This window comes from Pseudopodoces humilis, chromosome 10 (genome assembly GCF_049639895.1).
Source record: "Pseudopodoces humilis isolate 2021_Gansu_Grassland_sample_001 chromosome 10, ASM4963989v1, whole genome shotgun sequence".
NCBI lineage: Eukaryota > Metazoa > Chordata > Aves > Passeriformes > Paridae > Pseudopodoces > Pseudopodoces humilis.
In genome coordinates, this window is record NC_142209.1 from 24,573,136 (window position 1) to 24,595,687 (window position 22,552).

At 41.7% G+C, this 22,552-nt stretch overlaps 1 protein-coding gene across 1 annotated transcript in view; it reads right to left on the reverse strand.

Moving 5' to 3' along the window:
• The window catches only part of LOC102112919 (AGBL carboxypeptidase 4), an 878,734-nt gene that overhangs the window by 129,902 nt on the left and 726,280 nt on the right, over window positions 1-22,552 (reverse strand). Inside the window, exon 9 of the mRNA XM_014250851.2 lies at window positions 15,909-16,020. Coding sequence (XP_014106326.2) covers window positions 15,909-16,020 — 112 coding nt within the window. The remainder of the gene's footprint in view (window positions 1-15,908; window positions 16,021-22,552) is intronic.

The following is a 22,552-nucleotide window of genomic DNA, read 5'->3' on the forward strand; positions in this document are numbered from 1 at the left end:
ATACATAATCAACAGGAAAACAACGAGTAAAACACACTATAGATGTAATATATGTACAGACACACACACATACACTTTCCCCATTGTTCTCAGCACACAGATATTAATGGTTCAGGTGATAAATCAATCTGCATGGCAAAAAGCAGTCACAGTGATCATTTACAGCTTCCACTGATTTCAGTCAAAGATACTGGCACTCCCAAAACAAGACTGAAAACTAAAATAATGTTGTGCTTGGATGAATTTCTGTGTTTCAGATCTAGCAAACTGCATTTGAAGTTATATTCACTAATGACATAAAAGAATAATGTCTGTTATGATATCAATTTTCATTGCCCTTTGCTATTACAACACTGCTGAAATCAACAAAGTTATTTGCAAACACTGTCCAGAATCCCACCTTTTCAACACTGCTGTATCTCAGTTTGACTAACACACAACAACTGCTAAATATTTGGCTTTGCAGAGAACAATACACTACTATGACAACTGTAAATTGGCTGGGTTGGATGGGGCTTGTTGCACCACTTCTCCTGGCAACCCAGTCCAAATCACCCTTTCCAAGGGTCTCCAGAGGACAGCTGAGCACTTTACTCCCTCCCTTCCTCTAATCTTGTTAGAAGGTAACCACACCACTTGGAGAATGGAATTAACAGACTGCAACCAGGGTAACATGGGATCAAGCAACCAGAATTTTCCAGCTCTCAAGGAGAAGGAAAAAAGATGAAAACAGTCTTCACTTTAAATCAGCTAATCTATCCCCCACCTTGGACTCTGGGGGAAGAAACCCACCCTACTGATCTAGGAGTTAATCCTGTTCTCTCACCACCACCCCTTCCCAGCTATGGTGTCAGGCCTCTTGCTTTTAAAAATGGACTAAAACAGGTTGAAGTATTCTGTCATGGTGAGACACATTCATCATTGCAGAGCTGGATCATTATTTCTTATTTCCAGGGACAACTGGTGGTTTGTGCTAGGAGAACCAAGTACACAGACATAAACTGTTTTCCTAAACAAAGAGCCAAACACCCCCAGCAGCTTTAGGAGATTCAGCAGTTCTCACTCCTGCAGCTCTGCTTGGAGTTGCTGCAAGTCAAAACTCAGGCTCAAAACCTTTCCTCCTGGCTTTTGCTTTCTAGTGAAAATTCCTTGTTGAACTGAACAGGCAAGGAGATGATGAAGTAATTTGCCCAGAGCTGTCAAGCTGGACACAACATCCTACCTGCCTCACCCTTTTTCCTCCTGGCCCATGGCAGCTCTAGCCACTTTGATAATTTTTTAAAAGAAAGGAATGCTGAGTTATTTGACAACAAAATTCATAGGTGGTTTTGCACACCATTTTCATTGTGACTTATGTTTCCAAACAAGTGAAAATTAGGCTAACCTTTAAACGTTCCTGCATTGCTTGGCAGTCAAAACAAAAATGACAAAAAATACACTCTAATTTTAGCAGCATCCAAGTCTGACATATGCCAGATTCTGACACATGCCATTTTCCTGAGTCACCAACATGTGGCATCCTGCTGCTCCAGCTTTCACACACCGAGGCTGAGGGATGATGGAATGTGTCTGCTGGTGGCAGTAATAGTCTGGTACCCTTAGCAACGTTGGGCGAACTGTGAACCTTTGCTTACATCAGGCCAGATCAATACAGCCATTATCAAGGGACATAAACAGAATAAAAAGCTGTCTCTATAGCATGTGTTAACTGCAGCAAGAGGAGAACATCCAGCTCCTGAAGGGCAGACTCACCAACCAAGCACAGGCAATAACATTTCCACAGACTACAAGTCATCAGGGAGGATTAAATCTAGTCCTGCTGAGATTTAATTCTACAGTGAATATCCTTTTTGGGGAAAGTCATAAACCACCACAAATTCCCTAGCAGAAGACCAATACTGAGATGAAAGCAGTTTATTTTCAAAAAATACAAAACAATAGATTAGCTGGACTCAGAACAGAAATAGATTTTTCTTGATGTACATCTAAGTAAACAGCCTTCAAATAGTGATCTGATGATGGGGTCTTTTCCAGAGGTGACTACATTTCAGTAGGGCATAAACTGATTCCTAACTTGCATTTAAACTTTGGAGGTTTGTCTTCAAGATATAGTGAGACAGGGTAGGATCCTATTTCAGAGGGTACTATTGAAAATCAAAATCTAAATGCATGATATTCTCACAGTTAAAAACAGAACATTCAAGGGACAGCCCATAAATAAAAAGATTTAAAGCAACAACCTATTTAACAAAATCACATGAAAATACAAGTAGCATTACATATTATACAGTGTTATTAATTGGAAAAAAATACCAAAACTACCAAAAAACCCCCATTAAATTCTATACATCAAGACATACAAAGGTTTGTTTTGACCTTGACCATGAGCTGGCAGTGTCCTTGTGGCCAGGGAGGGTCAGTGGTGTCAGCCTCAACAGGAAATTCTGCACACCGAGAGGGGCAGAGCACTGGGACAGCTGCCCAGGGATGTTATGGATTTCCCTCTCTGGAGACATTCCAAACCCACCTGGACATGCTCCTGTGTAACCTGCTCCAGGTGACCCTGCCTTGGAGCTGGGCTGGATCATCTCTGGAGGTCCTTCCTAAACCAAAGTGTCCTGGGATTCTGTGAACCAGACACAAACATCAGGATGAAGGAGGGAGCAAAGCTGCACTGCTTTCACAAACTTGGCCTGCACATTTATCTTGCTGAGCTCCCTTTTCAGCAGGATCAAACACATTGCTGATTTTTCCTCCCTGCTCACGCACTCCATGGTGTGTGTTAACTTAAATTTTGCTGTTTATGCTCAAGCAACTCTCTGTATCTCCCAGATGTACATTTATGTGAATCAAGGATTCTCAGTCTTCATAATGTGATCCTTCCTATTTCTTGAGAAATAATGACATAATTATCAACATTGTTGCTAAAGGCATCACCCTGGAACACGGACAAGCCCCACAGAAATGAAGGAGGCAGCTCACATGTTGGAGTATCCCTGGCTTTTGGCATGTTCAGGCAGATTTATCACAAAGTGTGATCAGGTTCTGCAGCTCAGGGCATCAAAATGACCCAGCTCAGTAATACAGCTCTACACTGCATTTTCCTATATGTCAGTTCCCAGAATGTAGATGTACTGAAGAGAAAAAGGAATACATATATATATATATATATATATATGTATATATAATTTTTTTATTTTTTTTTTTTGTAAAGAATAGAATTCGTTTAAAGAAAACCACCTTACCAGCACGGGAATGGAGTTTTTGAAGATATTTAGAGAAATATTTGATATTCCAGATGCTCTTGTGAGATAAATCCTCTAAGCTCTTTTAGATCAGTCATTTTCTCTAACAGCTAAGCCACCAGAAGTTGGGGAAGCTCAGACTTTGATGCCCATTTAGGAAAACCATGATGGATGATATTTAGTACTTTGTAAGTCAGACTAGATTATCACGGTGATTCCTGTCTGCTTTTAAAAACCTATTGATCCACCGGTGTCAGCACTGCAGAAGACAGCAAGTAGAAGCTTTCAAAATACTTTTAAGATGGGGACTATTGCTAACTTTGATGTGATAAAATTCCAACATCTTGATGTATCTCCTGACAAGAAGAAAATTAAACTTCTGTTAATTAATACATTAATTTTAATTGGATTTTTCACAAGGCAAATAGTAATCAGATTGTGAAGAGATGACTGAATGCATCCACATAGGAAACATCGATCTGTCGTGTAACACTAACTTGAAAGATTTAAGCTACTAATTCAGTTTTCTTGTCTGAGGAGCCTTTCCAGCAGGTTTGCATATAGTGGTCCTCTGGGTTTGGGAGAGTTTCTAAGCATAAACTAGAGAAGGAAGTCAGCAGAAAAGCTTTAACAAGAACAGGGATTAAGTCTTGTTCCAGTGCAGCTTGAGCAACGCTATGAATAGGTCACATACATCATGGAAACCAGCCATGAAATATAAGAACTTGCAGCCATCCAGAGGCTGATTAATGATTCAAATAAGCAATTTCTTTCTATAATTGCACTTATGGAACATTAGAGACACAGACCCCCATCCAACAGCCTAAACTGGGCTCTAGATCAAGAAAACATATGCAAAACTGCAGGGTTGCTGCCTGCAAAAGCCAGCTAGTAATGCTACCAGCATTAAGCTATTTTTTGATGCCTATGAAATGAAAAGAGCAGTTTTTCAGGTTTAAGGAAAATAACAACTCTGGAAGCAGCTCTGCTTCGTTATAATTCTCATAGGATGAGTGTGCAAAAGGAAAAGATCCTGGCAACTTGAAATCATAAAGGATATCTATTATAGTCTGCAGAGGGGAAACAGCATTATCTGTTCAGCTCTAGTCACCCACTCTGTAACTAAAGCCTATCTGCCTAAATATCCCCACTGGATCCATTAGTTACCTTCCTTTCAGCTGTTAGGCAGTTGCTCTGTTTTTCTCACAGGATTCCTGTTCTCAGGCAGGGGCTCTGGTTGACACAATAAACCAGGCACAAACCGAAAATAAGCAGTGGAGACTCTACAGGATTATCTGGGATTACTATCTTGGAATGGCATATGCCAAGAAATCAGTGGACCTGTCCTGTACCTCTGCATGTTGTCACAAAGACAATATAATGGCTTCCCCTGAGGATAATGATCTTTTATCCAGGGAAATCATATAGTATGTAAATATTCCCCATCAAAACACAGCTTCACTTTTTGCTTTTTTGTATGACACTGCAAAGTAACTCCACTGAGATTCAGATGTCCCCAAGCACCAGAATTACAGGAATGCAGAGGAAAACAGGACAGAACAGAGCTCTCTTTTAGGCCAAGCACCCACTATTGGTTGTCCACAAACCTGATAGCGCCAATCCAGCCATCAGACAGCCACCCCTTCTACTTTAATCGAGGAATTGTACAAGAGGCTGTCAGAGAGCAGTAGCAGGAGCTGTGGGTTTTCTGCCATGCACAAACTCATGAAAGAGCAGCCTCACAGGGATCCCTGGATGTGGGCAGCACAGGATGGTTAAGGAAACAATGCAAGTAAAAGCATAGGGGAGCACAAAAACTCATATCACCCAGCTTGGATTCTTCACTTCTTTAAAATCATTTGGTTAGAAATTTGCCAATGCTTTTCAGAAATTCAAAATAGGCAACAGGTTGACTGCCTTTATCTTCACGCTCGTCAAACCCCTGAAAAAAGGCTACCAGATGTATAAATTCTGCTTTCAAAAATGAAAACTCCCATTAAACCACTGTTATCCATGTTATCTGACTTGTCCCCCATAAAGAGCAGCTCTAATTTGGGAATTCCCTTTAGGCTCCTCACTGTGAACACCAAAGCAAATAACTCATTTAGCTTTTCTGCAAAGACCTTATTTTCCTTGAGCACTTCTTTTACATCTTGATCATCTATCAACCTTATAGACCTTCAGGCAGGCTTCTTGCCTCTGATGTGTTTGAAAAAGTTTTTATTATTAGTTTTTATGCCTTTAGCAAGTTATTCTTCAAAATTGTTTTTGTCCGCTATTATTATGGGTTTGCATTTAACTTGCCAGAGTGTACTGGGTTTTTTTTTTTCCTTAGTTCATTTGGGCAAGACTTCAAAGGGTGTCCTTTAATGCTAATGACCTCCTTCATTCCAATAATGCCCTTTGTTAACTTCTCATGCAACCTTTTATAAAGTTGTGGAGTTTTTCAAACAGGGGTAACACACTCTCTAACAGTAAAATTGCAAAAATGCCCCTTAAAATGGTGATTTTATATAGCTGCCATGTCACCCAAAGTCTTATTTTGTTCTGTTTTGACCTTATAGCTACTGCTTTCAGATTTCTTTTCTGTTTTATGTTGGCCCCCTTTCAGAAGTAGGTGCCATTCTAAGGTCTTTTTTGGTTTTCATATTGCACCAGGAATGATGAATTTGAGTATGTTTATGTTTCTGTTTATTATCATGGAATTTTTCTATGACAGCTACATCTTCAAACAAGACTCAATCCTTACTAAGGGATAAATTAAAAAAAAAAATTGTTCTTCTCTTTCAGGCTCTTTGATTTTTTGCTTCCAGAAGATGTCATTTTTAAAGTGTATAAATGTGGCTGCTACAACAACTTTAATCATGACCCTTCATCAGGCTCTGTCATTACATTCTTTGAGTCCTCATTGCTTCTGTGGTAATTCTGAGTATGAGGCCAAAGATGCTTAGTGCTACCATCCCATTTTAGCATGAAATTTTAATTCATAGAGATTGTGGGATTTTTCAGTACTTGTTGATACAATCCACTCCCTTTTTTTTTTGTTGTTGTTGTTTTTTTCCCTTCTTTTCTTTTCTCTTTTTTGCTTCCGATCTTTCTTTGAACTATAATGTCACTCCTCTGCTGGCTTGGTTTCCTCTGTTATTAGTGTATAATTTTACACTGCTATTCCAGTGCTCCCTAATTGAGATGCTATTATGTCAATATTCTCATTTAAAATCAGCATTTCACTTTACCCATCTTCATTGCATACACTGGGCTAATTGTCCACTGGCTCTATTACTGCTATCTTGCACCAGTAGAATAGCATGAACAGACATAGCTAGGTCAAACACTTGGCCAGCTGTCTCTAAATCATTTTTGAATACTAAGAGCTCTTTTGTATTAAATAAAAAAGCCCTGGCAGTGACTTTGCCTCTGTGTCTTAAAAGGCAAATGCAATCCCAGGAAAACTGAACAAAGGGCATGGTCCCAACACCTTCTGAAGTGGGAAAAATAAAATGGATCAGCTCATTCCAGGCATTTCCACTTGCATCCAGTGAGAAGCCCCGACTCCAAGAAGCTCTGGCAAGAGGCAGCTGGAATTGAGCTCTGTTTTGTGCAGGAGCTGGTTCTCCTCACTGCTCAGCAGCTCAAATGCAAGCACTGAAGCAGACTTGTCAGTGACCTCGACTCTGACCCACTTTATAGAAGCACTTGGGGAAGAAGCAGATGGGAAAGGGGAGTTTTTCATAAGTGGCTAAAAAAAATAAATCTCAAACTCTCCCGTCGCACTGAAAAACTGAGGAGGGGAGGAGAAACATGAAACCAGAATTACTGAGGAGCTTAATGATATCTCCCAGACTCGAGGAAAGTGTGAATGCAGCACTAAACGTGTCAGCCAATCCCTGATTAATGCTACTTAAAATTATAAAACCAAAACCCTCCCTCCTCAATGCACATGATAAGAGGAAATCGACAACACATCTGTAAGAATTACAAAATGTATAAGCAGGAAGAAGATGCAAGAGAAGGAGAAAAAAGTCCATACTGAACCCTTCTCGAACACTCAGTCCAAGAAAAAAAAAGTGTATTATATAAAGGGAATATTTTCTTCCATTGGCAAGGGGTAAATTCTTTGAAGAGAAGGCTCTGATTCATCAGCAGGGTTCTGGCAGATGCCCCCAGAAAAATATAGAACATGGCTGTACATCTTCAAAAAACTATTTTAGGAGACACTATTTCCTAGAGGGATGTTTGAGTTGTGTTCAGCCCCCTAGGCACATCCCAGGAAAATACAACCATGTTTTGATGGGAGAGAGGATACTAAAGCTTTGATGGATAATATTTTGATCCAAGGTAAAAGAGAGGAGTTTGACTAAAGGCCCTAAAGTGCCGTGGAAGGAGACTGAGATGCTGAGCTAAAACTAAGAAAGCAACAACATAAGTTCCATGTAATAGCAATAAAACACCTGGAAGAAAAGATAAGGTGTACAGTAGATCACTGCAAAGTGGAGGTCATAACTAACATGTCTGTCCCAAACAAAAAGCACAGAGATTCCTCAGAATGGCAAACTCCTGGAAAGAAAAAAACCAAACCAACAACCAAACTGGTTCAGATGTTTAGAGCACCGGATGGTTACTACACACAGTAGTGTGTCACAGTACACGACAATTAGCACAGCCTGTGAGAATATCAGATTTGAGTAAAGGGACAGCTAGAAATATGGTAGTGAGCCACACACTAACCTGTCTGCAGTGCTTTGTGCAGGTGTCTCAGTACCATGGAGAGCAACAGCTTAGGAGAGTCAGGTACAAATGAAAACTGGCCTTTATTGTGCTGAAAAAACCAAAATTTTAATCTCTGGGATTAAAATGTTTTGCTCCTCTTTGTGTTATTGTGTTTTTCTAAAACTGTTCCTAGTCTAGATAAAAACATTACCAAAAGGATAGCAAAAATAAACCCCAGCCAACCAAAGAAAGCATAACCCATGTCAGAGGTTACCACTATGACATGATGAGCACAATGACTGAGTATGAACAGAGAGAAATTTGGTAGCTGTGGACACATTTCAGATTTGTTTCCTGGAGAATCCGGAGTATTTGACAAAAATACAGTGACCCATCATCCAGAGCTAGGTTGTGAACGTGCAAGTGTGATAAAACAAAACAAAACCAGCCAAAAACCCTGTCTAGTTTAGATGAAATGTGATTTATAATTTCAAAATATAAATTTTCCTTAGCAAAAAATAAGAGTATTAGCACTGGCTGGCCTGAAGAGCACTCCCTTCCTTGACTATCACTTTAACAAGGAGTTCACAGTTGCACGTGGAACTTCATCTAACAGTGTCAATGATTCCTAAGAGTTACCAGAGAAATGATATATTCACTCTTATATATACATTTATATTTATGAAAATTTACATGTTGAAAACAAAGCAAAGGGAAGGGACAAAAATCATAGATTAATTGGAGATGAGAAGGAAATCTGTAGCTTATTGAGTGTATTCAACTGCTTCAAAAGGGAATTAACTCCATCTAAACCTTTTCCCAATAAATATCTGTCATAAAACCCTCCAGCAGCAAAGATTCACCATCTCCTGCAAATACTCTGTTCTAGTGTAAAACCAGCTCTGCTATTTGCAAGTTTCTTTGAATTTTGTGTGTGTTTAAAGGACTGTGGGAAGAAAGTTGTTAAGATCAGAAGCTGCTTCACCAGGTATAAACATAGAACATATTACTAGATCAAGACAGAATGTTTACTCCAGGAAGCAGAATTGTTAAAATTGCACGAAAGGAACTGAGAAGTCCCTCTGAACTGTTACTCTCACAAGATTGCTTATCAGAAAATGCCATAGCTAACAAACTGATCACGCACACCACCTTTGCTTCTGCCAGCAGATACCAAATTTATCCTTATTTAACAATGAGAAGAGTTTAATGGGAATACTTTTAAACAGCCTATATGAAGCAGAATCCTAGCTAGAGCATTAGTAACTCTGATTATACTGGTCCAACAGGGAGGTGTGAAATAGAGACAAAATCCTAAGCACAAGCTTTGGAATCAGACAATAATGGATACAGCATACTGCTAAAATACAGCACTGAAAGGTTGTCCTTACTACTGTTCAACAGAGAAGAAGAACTCAGAGTAACATAAACTATATTATCCCGAGGTCTGTTGGCAAAAGACGATGCCAAACAGCAATGGCTGTTTTGATGCTGGAGCAAAAACCATCAGGTACAAAGGACAGCCCAGGGTGTCTGAGGGACTCTCTGAGTATCACTTCCCAGTGGGCTCTCAAAATTCAATATTAAGTTAAAAATGATTATTCACTGCTATTGAGCTGCTTAGCAGGGGAAAGAAGTGTAAGAGCTCTGCTAGCAGCAAGTGGAGCCAGGTAGTGTGTGATGCTACAGATCTCATTACCCTGTGTTAATCTGCTACGACTCCTCACAGCAGATGATGCAGACCCCAGCTGATCTGTTTGGCTCCAAGTGAGTTCTGAGCAACACCAAACCCCAATCCACAGCCTTTCTAAACAATTATTAACATTCAAACTGTCTTCAGCTAGACTGAGAATGAGTTTATAATTTTCCAGTGAAATATTTTCCAGTTTGCTGCTCCAATTTATAACAAGAGCAGGGGAGATGATGAGGGAAAAGAAGAATATTTGAAGAGAAAACAATTGCTTGCAGTCATTCAGATGTTAGATTAGAAAATGCAACTTGAGGGCTTATAGCATAAGAAGCCTAAATGTACAGTTTTGATGTGAAAACCTTGCAAAATCTGTTTTTATACTTGTCAGCTATCCAGTATCACATTGATGGTAATACTAACAACATCATTTCATGAGATGAGTGGAAGCAGAGCCTCTAAGATTGACACACTTTACAGGACAAAAATGAAATTTATGTCACTCTCCAGCAAAGCACACACATCTTGGAGACCAGCAGCATTTTGCTGAATATGGAGCTCTCTGTGAAGAATGTGGCACTGCCCAAGGCAGAGAGGATGTGAGGCCACTAAAGCAACGTTGCCATTTGGGATAGTATCCCCAAAACTGTCAGTTCCAGGACTCTAAGTCTATATTCTGTGACTTAGTTTTCCATAAAACCAGAATTCTTCTCTCAATATGTGGTAGGGATAAGAGGAAAAAATAATATCCTGATCTTTTTCATTGCAAAAGTTGAGGATGATGGAGAAAGTGGGGGGTTGGATGAGCTGCATGTGGAGCAGTCCCACAACACCACACTTGGACCATGGCTCCTGCACAGTCACAAGTCCTCTCCTTGACAATACACTCTAAATGGTGCTACTGGAGGCCTAGAAAAGATGTCAGCTGAACAACAACATTGGCAGTGAGTGGACTAAATCATGTCTGAAACAGAGCAGCAAGAAGAGGGGCAGTGATGGAGTGACTTCATCAAGCATCAACACCCAAACTGCATCTATGAAGGAGCTGGGAAGCGGTCTGGAGTGGTAAGAACACCTGCAAACTCCTGAGAGCAATGAAAACACAGAACCAGAGTGTCAGAAACAGAAAATGGAAAGGAAGTCTGTGAGCACAGCGGGGCAAAGAGGCTGTACTCCTTGGCAATGGGGAAGCCTGGAGAAACCACCTGTCTGGACAGGACAGTCAGCTCTAAATGAGTTACAGACAGACAGGGAGACAACATGTTCCCCTTCATCTGGGAGCTCACCTGCTTCACACACCACTCAGCCTTCCATCTCACCTGTTCTCTATTATCAAGGCTTATCAGCCACAAGCTGGAACTCTGAGATCAAGCCTTTTCCCCCAAAACCGTCTTTCTGCTGTCTTCCTGCAGCAGTGAGGTGCAGGATGTTCTGAGGGGAGCCAGCCCTAGGAGGACACCCATCTGTCTCTAAAGAAGGGCCTGGGGAGTGATGATAACACAGACCCAGAGGACTGTACATTCTGTAACTTTGAAAGAAAGCAAATATATTCTCTTTCTGAAGAGGATATACTCTTCTTCTGAAGAATCCAGTTACATTGACTTACCAGGCTAATTCCCCTGTACTCTTACTGCTTGCCCACTCAAGCCTACCTGGATCAAAAGCTAGGCCTCCTCAGAGACAGGGAGATTGGAAAATAATGATTTTGTTCAAATCTGAGCCTGCACATGGGATTGTAAAAAAAGCCTCCTCAAAAATATAAAAGGTGTCATTCACCCTTAAATACCACCCCTACCCATGCGTACAGTATTGTGTTTACTCATCCTATCTTATTACTAATGCTGTTGTCAGCAGACACCCCAAAGCCCACGGGCTCCTTCCCTCCCTCTTTCCTGTCCACAGCAATAGCAGATTGCCATCCTCTATCAGCTAATTCATCAGCCCTCGTGGCAGGTGTCTGTGTGCTGGATCTAAAGCTTCCAGCCCAGCAATGACTCAGAGTTTAGCATGCTGGGGCTTTCATTTTGCATTGAATCAGTGAAAGCTTTCACCCAGAGTAGTATTAAAAGTACTCAAGGGCTGCAACATCAAGCACTCCAAAGTCAGGAATGTGTACAGAAAGGTCACTTATGCAGAAATATTAAAGTTTAGTATATGTGTGCATGAAGAAGGAGATGATAATTAAGGACCACATCTCAGGGAAGTGAGTATTTTTGTTGTTTCCAGCTCACTTAGGGCACAAGGTGAACAGCATCTAGCAAAGGAATAGTTTGCAAAGGAGGCAGAACAGAAGAAACTCGGAAGAAAGAACACAAAGACCAGCATTGCAGTGAAAGTGCCTCGGAGCCCTGAATCCCATGCCTGCATTTTCACTTGGGAGGAGCAAATTACTTGAAACAGATTCATTCCAAGTGGTCAGTCATTGCCTATTCCTTGTCTCCTAAGTCCTAGGAGAATCAAATGACAGAAACAGTCTATTCCAATCTTCCTTGCAGAAGCAAGGGACAGAAACAAGACAGTGGAAGTATCAATCTTTGCTGGATGCCATGAAACAAATCTGATTCCAGGCATCTTAAACCATCTATCACCAATGAGTAGGTGTGATCATAACTGTTTCATATCCACACAAGGAAGAAACATTTGTCTCTCACAGGGTCCACACCCCCCCCCCCCCCGAAAAAAAATAATCCACACTTCTGCAATGCTCCCAGGGATGAGCAATGAGCAGAACAAAAGAGCCTACGAGGAGATTAACAGTTCTATCTTCAGTGTAGGAACTGCACAGTGCACAGTAAACACAAGACAAGGCTGCACAGTGAACACTGAAGGTAAAACAAAACACTGAGTAGCTGCTCATTATGTGGGAGTTGTCCATTTGGAGGAGGCAGGGGTCTCTAGATGGGGGAAGAACATCTGTGATATGTGTAAAGACCATATCACAATGCTCATATTGAGGGGGCTGAGCTGACACTGAACACACGACCTGAGTGCACTCACTAAACCTGCTTTTAAAGGGTGCTGGAGTGGCTCATATGAACATGATTTAACATGCTCCAAACAAGAGTCAGCTGGGCTGGTTTAAATCATACATTCATGTTCTGAGATAGTTCTGCTATCTCAGCAGACAGGGAAACCATCGACAGGTATCTCTGGTGGAGTGGTGGGAAGACATTGCTGGCTCACATATGGGCAGGGAAAGGTACTTGGGAGCTGAAATATCCCAGCCAACAGCACATGACCTAGAGGAGACTATCACTTCAGTCTCATCTGCAAGACTGATGCCACTAGAAACAGCTGAGAATATCCCCTCACTCCATGTAGGTCAATGTAATGACACTGATCATCAGAGTTACTCTGTCAAAATCAGTGGCACAGAGATCAAAAACTTCCTATTGTTCTCTCTGCTGTTCTGACCCATCCATTCCTTCCTAAGGATGATATGGTCCTTACTGTATCTGAAATGCTTTAAAACTAAAATAAAATAAGCACACTTTGTAAAGGCAAGAAGAACAGTGAACCACAAGTGCTTTGGATTATTTTTATACAGTAACTACAGCAAACACTCAGTCCTGGAACACTCAGTGCTGGAATCACTGTAGCTGTGGCATTGTGTGTGTGCCTCATACCCACTTCACTTATTTCTGTGTCACTCATCCTCTCTGCTCCAGAATGAACTTTTTTTCAAAGGAAAGAGCTTATCTCCCATACTGCAGAGCAGAAGAAAAATCCTCCTATGCAGCAATATTTAAAACATGGGTTTATGGTCTTATGGCAGCTAATTTTCCTTAAGTGATTTAAGGGAATGAATACATCTAAAAGTCCTGCACTGAGCTGTTCTGCAATGGCAACATGAAGCCAAACTTCCTCTTGCTTTAAACAATCCAGTCTTCAGTGGACAGCCCTTCACAGCAGATCTTGTCTGCAATGGGTGGGATGAAGGTTATTTTTTTATTACATAATTTCTCAGGGAATTGGGGTTTTCATTTTATTTCATTTCATATTCCCCAGTGTGGGAAGACTTCAGGTGAGGAGAAGGTGTCAGGACAGACATGTTCAAATGCAAAATGCCTGATGTGTCACAGTTTGACACCAGCCCTCCTGCAGCAGGTCACCTGTGCATGCAGCCAGCCATCTATCATGTATTAGTCATCTGAAAGTATCACTCTACCCCTGAAAACCACCTAAAATTTTAGCTGCCTGAAGGGATTCAAAGCAGGTTTTATTCTGGCACTCTGTCATAACTCAATAAAAGCAGTCAGTGCTACAGCAGGGTGGTGCATGGACAGCCCCATGCCCACCCTCTGAGGCAGCTGAGTCTCCCCCTTCTGTCCCAGCACCTTGGATATGGTCTTTTCATACCAACATTACTGGGATCAGGGGGACTAAGGATCTGGTATTGCCTGAAAATAACAGTAATCCTACATACTGCATTGCACTGCTGAGCATCCCTGAAACTGCCAGAAACTGGTGTTGACAAGGGGATGATAAAGCCAGACAAGAAGGTTTTTTTCCAGTGGGTAGCTAATTCATGAAGAAATGGAATTCTGAAGAGCAACCTGAATTTTGCTGGTACCTTAATAAAAAAATTTTAAAAAATATTTTTAAAAAAAAAAAAAAAGAATTAAATAACATTGAAAATGAAATGTTACATTTGTGTTTTAAAAGGCTCCCTTTTCTTTCCCTCAGAAAGAAATGAACTGGAACTGGTTCATCTCAGGTTGATCACTGGGTAGAATGGGAGACAGAAAGATGGAGAAAAAAAATATTTCCATTTCAAATCAGCTCTCACCAAAGTTCTTTTGATTTTTCATTTTAGCCACCAAAGCAAATTAATTCATTCTTCACACATAGGACAGCTGGAAGCTACCAGAATTTCCAAAGCTTCCTTAGAATGGGATGAAGCTGAAAAGAACTTCCCCCTACCTCCAAGAATAGCTTTATTTTACTGACAGTGACTTTTAATAGTGTCAGGATTTGTCTATTTGGATTTGTAGCCTATTGGCTACAAGCATTTCCCTATACCAAACCTTCTTATAATATTTAAAGACCTCTTCATTCTTAGGAAAAAACCTCTTCTCAAAGCAGTCTGCATGCTCTCTACCTCATCTAGAAGAAAAACTGTCTTGCTTTTTGGGGTAGAAAACAGAGGAAAGATCAGGCTGGCTCCAAAGCTCCTTCCTGTGCCTTTCCATTTTTATTATCATCATTTTAATAGAGCTTGGGAGGCTTGGTCAGAGGCACAAAGCACAAGGTGCTGCAGAAACTGAATAGAAGGACAAATTCTGTGCCAAAAAATTAACAGTCTAAGAAAATATTTTCCATGCAATTGGATTCCAGTCCATATGTAAGGATCTTATTTATTAACCTATCTACCTTGTACCTAAAACCTCCTCTGTACAGTTATTACTGGAAGATAAAAAGTCCAATTAAGATGCATTGGGAAAACCAGGAGTTAAATTAAAGGAGGTCTTATCCTATACATGATGTAGCTGGGAGTAAGAATCATCTTTCTTTATTATCAAGGCAAGCCAGGTCCTTTTTCACAGAAACAAAAAGGAAAGAAAGAAAAAACAAAAGGAAAACCTAGCAAAACTTCAGGGACTTAAAGATTCAAATTCCCTCTCCATTTTGAGGAACAAAAAGAAAGGACAAATTCCAGGAATCCCATAATGAAAAAAAAACAATAATCTATAAAATCTCCTCTTATTTTTTGGTAGTGATTTTTTCCTACCCATCTCCATTTTTTTTTTAGCAGTTTTTCTTAGGTGCCACATTCAATAATCCTTCTGCACTTTGATGTCAAACATTCAATAGCTGTCTGCCTCCCTCCCACTCCTCTTCTCCATATTCTCTGCAATCCATCTCCTCTGATTAGCTCAGATTTCACCTTCAAGAACACCTCTCCTTCTCTGAGCGAGCATGAGTGTGTGTTTATATAACATTTGCAAATATTCTCCCCCTCCTGCACTGCACACCACACAGCCACCACTGCCAGAGCCCCGGATTAAGCATCGCTGCCATTCCCTAATTCAGTTTGGGGGGCCTGCTGTCTCGAATCCAGCTCAGAGCATGAGAGCAGCTCAACTGAACCTAGGCCCCGCTTTCAGAGTTATTTCCTCCCTAATCTGAGCTGAACTTCATTTCACTGGCTTTCTCCACTTCTGACGCTTCCTGTGGCACAAGGAGCAGCTGTTCCCTGATGTCCTGCAGGGATGGGGTCGGTGCCTCGGCACAAGGGGTGGCTCAGCAGCTCTGTGCCCACTCACCGGGTTGTTGTACATGTCGATGATGAGCTCCTTCACTCCGTGCAGGGTGGGATGAGCCCACGGAGAGGGATTTGCCCAGTGCCGGTTCAGATCAAACCCCATCAGGGAGCACCTGCACACAGACACAGAACACACACAAAGGGCTTAGGTGGGCTGCAGCCTCTCCTCGGATCAGCTGCAGAATTAGGGTTCTGTTCTGCAGCTGAAGCAGTTAAATGTTATTCTCCTGGAGGAAACAAAGCAAACGCTCCCCCGAGGAAAGACTGCAGCCACGGCACCTTTCAGAAATAACGTGAGCAGCAGAAAATCAACTGGAACAGCTTCGGTCATTCCCCTCCACGACCTGTGCTCTCTGTATCCTTTGCCTTTTCCCAGCTTGGCAGGCTGGCTCTGGAACAGCCTTGCCTGACCTTGGAGGTTCTCTTCTTGCTCTGGCTGAGGGTCTGCAGCCGTGAGGGTGATTCACACTCTGCACCACCAAACTGGACCTTCAGCTTGTCCTCAGCCAGCCTTTGATTCAGCAGGGCTGTTCAGAGCATTGTACTCAATGGCCATTAAGTTTGTTTTTAAGGGATTTAAAGCATGAATGTCATTGTTCTACTAACCCAGGGCCTCGTCTCTCCCCCTCCTGCAATTGCCTACACAAAAGTTAGCCAAGCAAATCACCAAGTTAAAATGTTCATTGGCCTTCAGATCCTGTAGGTGCTGGAGCGTGGATGCCACCTTGGCTTCTCCTTCCTGCCCTGACTCAGATCCCTCCCAGGACACCGTCCCAAATTGGATTCTGCTGCTCACAGCCCCACAGAGTAGTATCCAAATTCTTTGTGAGGCCCCACTGAAACTCAGGAGGCTGTCGATAGAATGAGCACTAAAACTGAAAATTTAAAAAGTAAATTAAAAAGCTGCAAGTGGTACAAGTAGGAGAAGGGGGAAATCAGGTCCCTTGCCTACTGAAGAGATCACCTACAAAATCTTTGGCTACTGATACATGCAGGAGAAGATCTGTCATCTCAAGCTAAGCTTAGGATGAGTTGGGTAAATTCTTGCTCAGGAATTCTGTGGAAGACCACACAAACAATAGAAGCCCAGGTAGAGATGCAACTTCTTCTATAGTTAAAACAAACAAACAAAAAAATCAACCTCGCTGCTAAGCCTTAAAGCTTCTTGGGAAAAGAAGAGCTTTCATTGATCCCATGTCTATTACAAGAATGTCTGTTCAGCCTTAATCTTTTAAACACACCTTTGCAAACAAGAGATTCACTCCAGCAGTGCTATCCTTTGACAAAAAAATTCTAAGAAACTGAAGACCTAAAAGATAGGTTTAATTGGCAAAGAAAAAAGAAAATAAAAGAGAGGTGAAATACTTTAAAAAGTGGGGGAATGAAATCAGAGAAGAAATTCATTTCCAATCCTGATGAATAAGTATTTTCCTATGAACCAAAGGATAACCAAAGTTAATGGGACATTATTTTTTAAAAGCTCTTATGGATATCTAAGCAAGCAGGAGTTGCTTTTCTCCTTGGGCTTACAGAAGCCAACCATCAGCTCTCTGGGAGCTCAAACACCCAACTGCAGCTCTGCAGCTCCATCACTGCTGACGTGGGTGGCTTGCTGGGGTGCAGAGGCCACCTCCTTGTCCTGGTGGCCACTTCTCTGCTTTTATAGAGACCAGAAGGATTTTTTCCTGGACATTTTAAACAACTGCAATTGCACAGACAACTCAAAGTTGCTGCCATCCAACTCCACAGCATATTGTGTCAGATTTCTCTCTCTTCTTTTTGTCTGCATGTAAACTCTCTGCACTCAGCTCTACTAAATCCTATCTTCTTTTGAACTCATAGACATTAATAAAAAACAGAAGTATTTCCAGAGACGTAGGTGGAATTACACTGGGATAAAACAGGCAGAAGAGCAGAACAAGAGGAATGAGTTTTTCATTTAATAAAAGCAGAAAATGTCATGAGTTTTACTGTATTTTGGCACAGTTTCCAAGAAAACAACATTCTTACTGTACAAAAACTTTCTTAGGAGCTCAGAATCTGAACCTGTATTTATATAGTTAATGTGTCACATTTACATTTTCTTTTAATAATATTTAACACTAGAGAAAATTACCATACTGTCAATATTAAATTTGGGGTTTGGGGCTTTTTCTATAACTTTATCTAAGTCATCCCCATAGAGAAAAGAGATAACAAGTACCTAATTTTTTGTAAGATTCTAAATAAGGCATTGCAATTTGCAGTATTTGGATGTGTCAGGAATGTCTGGCAAGTGATGAATCTCATAGTTCATTTAAAGCAACAAGAACAGTTGAAAATAGTTGTCTTTACTTGAAAAGACTTTATAAACAGAAGGAAGCAATGCTTAGCAAACAAGTTATTCATTTGGGAAGCTCCTCTGAGCTCTGTTTAATAGGAATCCAAATTAATTTCCAAATATCATTTAGCTAGTCTTTGATGTGGTATATCACATATTTATCAATGTAACAACAATTAATTAACTTTCTGATGTAGGCATTACTATTTCTTTCCAGTCTGGAAACAGTGCAATATTTTCTCCCCGCTTCCAGTTTTCAAGTCTTTTTTTTTTCCCTTTTTTGCCTAAAGACAAATTTGTATCTACCACATTCTCTCTTTATTCATCTGCTGCAAACTTGTGGCCTCTCTAAGGAAACATCAAGTTGTGTTCCTTGGTACTTCAGATTTGATTATTGACTCTATTACATGTAGAGCTGTCTCCCAAAGCTCACGTATATCAGGACATGACCAAAACACACGGTAAGAGTCTCCCACGTGCCTCTTACGGATCCTGCATTCATTTTATTATCTTGCTCCCAGCTGATGTGATCTCCCTCATGGCTAATGCCTCCAGTGCAAGAGCTTGAACAGGATAACTTAAAAATTGCACTGCTTTTTAATTCATCCTCCCAGTCTTAAGCCAGCTAATTTCTGGAACACTTTGCTGCTGGTGTCGCTGCTTAACTGTTTGCCTGCTGCTTCAAACACTGGGAAGGCAAAGTAGAAATACAGATGTGCTCTGGGAACAGCAGCCCTATGGTGGGAAACACGTGTGTTCTAAAATATTGCATAATCTCTCAATATTTGAGACCAGTTCTTTTACTCAGAGTGCAAGTGTTGTCATTTGATTCAATGTAGCTCCTCACATGGCTGCAAGTGTTCCCCTAATTTAGAAAGGGCCTCCAAATTGCCCTATGCAGATTAGATTTATTTTGTGCCCAGATTAGATTTATTTTCTGCTGTAAACAGTATAAAATTAACAAGGCAGAGGGGAACCCTAAATTATATCCAAGGACTGTTTAAGGATGATCTTAGAAAGGGGACACAGAGACAAGAAATCAGGAAGAGACTCCAAGAGGTACAAGGGAAGACAAAAACAACTTCAGAATTAGTGATGGTTGTTCCTTGATGGAACAAGGGCACTGAAGGATATCCCATTCCATGAAGCTTAATGACCATGCCCAAGAATGGTCTTATGAACGTGGCAGGGCACAATGCCACAGAGCCTGATGAGAATGGTGTGCTGACACAGACTCTCCCAAGTGAGGAAAAAGCACAGTCAGAACAGGTAACCTCCAACCAAAGTAGTAACCTGCAGCTATTATCTGTTTTTGGTCTTTATTCCTCCTGTAAAAACCTGGGTTTTGGTCACATAGTCACTGCAGCCACAAAAAAATGACATGCATGTAATTTAAAGCATTTAAGCTGATAACCATTGTTTGAATTTTGGATTATGCTTGCTGTAGTTTGCTAGATATACAGACCACATGCTGTGTTTCTGCTTCGTGACTGAATGTTCATTTAAATCAGGTTCTGTGAATATTCCTGTTGAATTAGAATTTGTGTTTCACCAATGTTTTCCAGCCTTTTTCTAAAATTTCTGTTTTCTGTAAGTAGATAAATTTATTACAGTGTTTATAAATTTACATAAACACAGCGCAAATTCAGTCAAAGCAAATGAGTTTCAAAATTGCACTGGAAACTGAAACATTTTGCAGTATTCATCCCTCCCTACTTGGGAGGCAGCCAGATCTGAAGAGGTTACCAGCACAACTCAGTACAACCAAAGATGTTCAGACCAGCTCCCAGCTTGCTGGGCACTTCTCTGGACAGAACACCTTTGCCTCTGGGACTGAACTCATCACTGATTTTAAGGGTTTCTTACCTAGCTGCTTTAGTGACAACATCCTGAGGAAGGATTTAATGCCAAGGCCCATGCCTTGGTTTATTTTTCAGGGCTTCCTCCTGTTCTTTCAGGTTGTGCCTATTCTTCCTGGAATCTCTGAGTTACAGAAACCTCCAGGAGCTCTGCCTTCTTTTACCTTCAGGTCTCCTTGCCCTGCTCGTTTTTCCTAGCATGTGAGTCTAAGTCTCTTCCTAACAGACCCATTTCCACGAGGTGAGAGATGGAGAATAATGGAGGAAAGGAAGTAAAGAAATCCCTTTTCACGCCATGTGGTTTATTACAAAGAGAACTCTGCACCCTTCCCTTTGGCTTTGTACGGCTGCGTTGGTTCATTGGATCAGCACCAGGTGAATCTCCAGATAATCTCCACACACAAAGCTGGGGAGTTCCAGCCCACAAGTGGCTCTACCAGCAGGGCCAGGGTTTGAAAACTGGATTTGAACCTGGGAAGGCAGTGGGGAAGGGGGAGTGCAGGCAGAGGGTGAGAGCTGGAGGCTCTTGCTGCCCTTCCTGGGAGGCAGGGTGGCAGCAGGCAGTGCCATGGGCCTGCAGCCAGGGATGGCACCCAGCAGGAGTGCGGCAGCAGGGAGCAGAGACAAGGGCAAGGCGCAGAAGACTTTCTTCTTTTGGCAAATGTCATTTCAAAACTGATATATTCACGGCGTTTTACATATCAAGTCCGCACCTGCCAGCCAAGTCAGGTCTTCATTAGTGCACGTTTCAGCCTTTGGGTGCTCGGGGTTTGCTGTTTACGCATTTGCCTATTAGTATTGAAAAGGATTCATTCAAGCCCACATATTCTAAAGCAATTAGGTAGTGAGACATCCTAACGCTCCAGCTACAGAGAACCCCTGCTCTGAGGACTCTCTCCTCCTCCCCAGCTTTGTGCATTTTTAATTTAGAGCTCTGGAAGCCTTCACAAAGGCTATTTAGCAGCAGCACTGCAGTGTGCTCCAGGCAGAGCAGGCTGGCAGTGCAGAGAGCAGCATTAGCTCCCACAGACCACACGGTGGAGTAGATGTTTGCAGAATGAGCGCTGCCTGGTGCACAGACATAATTTTAAATCGTACATGACGGTTAAAGATGTGTTTCTCCATTTTCTGTGTAAACAATGTTAAATAAGAATAAACACAAAGAGATATTTTTTTTTTCCCCTTCTGATGAATACATGCATTTCTCAGGGCTGGTAATAGGAGTCCCAGGCACACACACCGAGGAAGACACGCGTCCCCTCCTGACATGGGCACGCTCTGATCTTCAGGATATGTCTCAATTCTTGTATTCTCTCTCCTTACACACCCCAGGTCCTCAGTAGTGCCAGAAGGATTCCTGGGCACAAAGCAGCATGCTGGATTATAAAAGGCTGTCCTGCAGATAGGAGAACTCCATGCTGTGAGTGTGCCTGGGGTGCCAGAGGGTGAGATCCCCTCCCTAGTGCAGCTCACCCCTGCAGAGATCACAGGACTCTCAATATTTTCACATCTGCTTTGTGCCCAGCCCAGTTTTCAGTGGGACAGGGTTTCCAGCACTTCCCCTGGGATCCAAGCCCAGTTTAGCAAAGCTCCCCCTTAGGCAGAGCCTGTCCCCATGTGTGGATCTCTCCAAAAGAGCCCTGCAGGAGCCAGTCCCATCTGTCCTGCCCCGAGAAGGCTTTCTCAGACTCTGCTCCCAGCTGGATCTGAGTCACTGCCACGCCAGGCTTGGGCATTCAGGTGTTTTAAACAAGTTGCTGGCAACACCTACAGTGCTTCCATTTTAAAGCCTGATTCATTGTTTGGCCTTTTCAAAACCAAACACATCACTGACTTAATGACACAGGAGACAGGGTTTTTTATTTCTAACTTTTGTATCCCAAAATATTTCCACTGTAGGCACAGGGCCTTCAGAACTCTTATATATGTAGCCCATAATGCAGTATTATATAAACTTCCTTTTCTGATGTTGTCCAAAAGCCACCTGCTCATGGGTCACGAGCTGCAAACCACTGAGAAAGAGAATTTTAACACGTGCTTAATTTACTGGACTCCCCCTCTGTCAACAAGTCAAACTCCTTTAGGCCCTCCTGCCCTATCTACTTGACACTTCCCCACAATGTCCTAATTCTGCTTCCTAACAAATGTTTCCCTTCAGATAAGCAACCCTTCTTTAAATAATTTGTATATTTATTTATTTATTTATTTTGTCTGTCTACATTCCTGGAGGGGCAGGTTGGGTGGAAATAATTGTTCCATCATCACAGTGGTTCACAGGAAACAGCAGGTACACACATAAGCATTTCTGGAGACCTGGCTGCTCTTGAATTGTGCTTTTGTTCCCACTTCTGGCCTTCCTCAGACTGTGCAAATAGACACACAACACATCTCACAGTTATTGGGGAATACTCCAGCTGTTGTAGGATGGTGTTGCTCCATATTACAGCACATTTCCTATACTGCCTG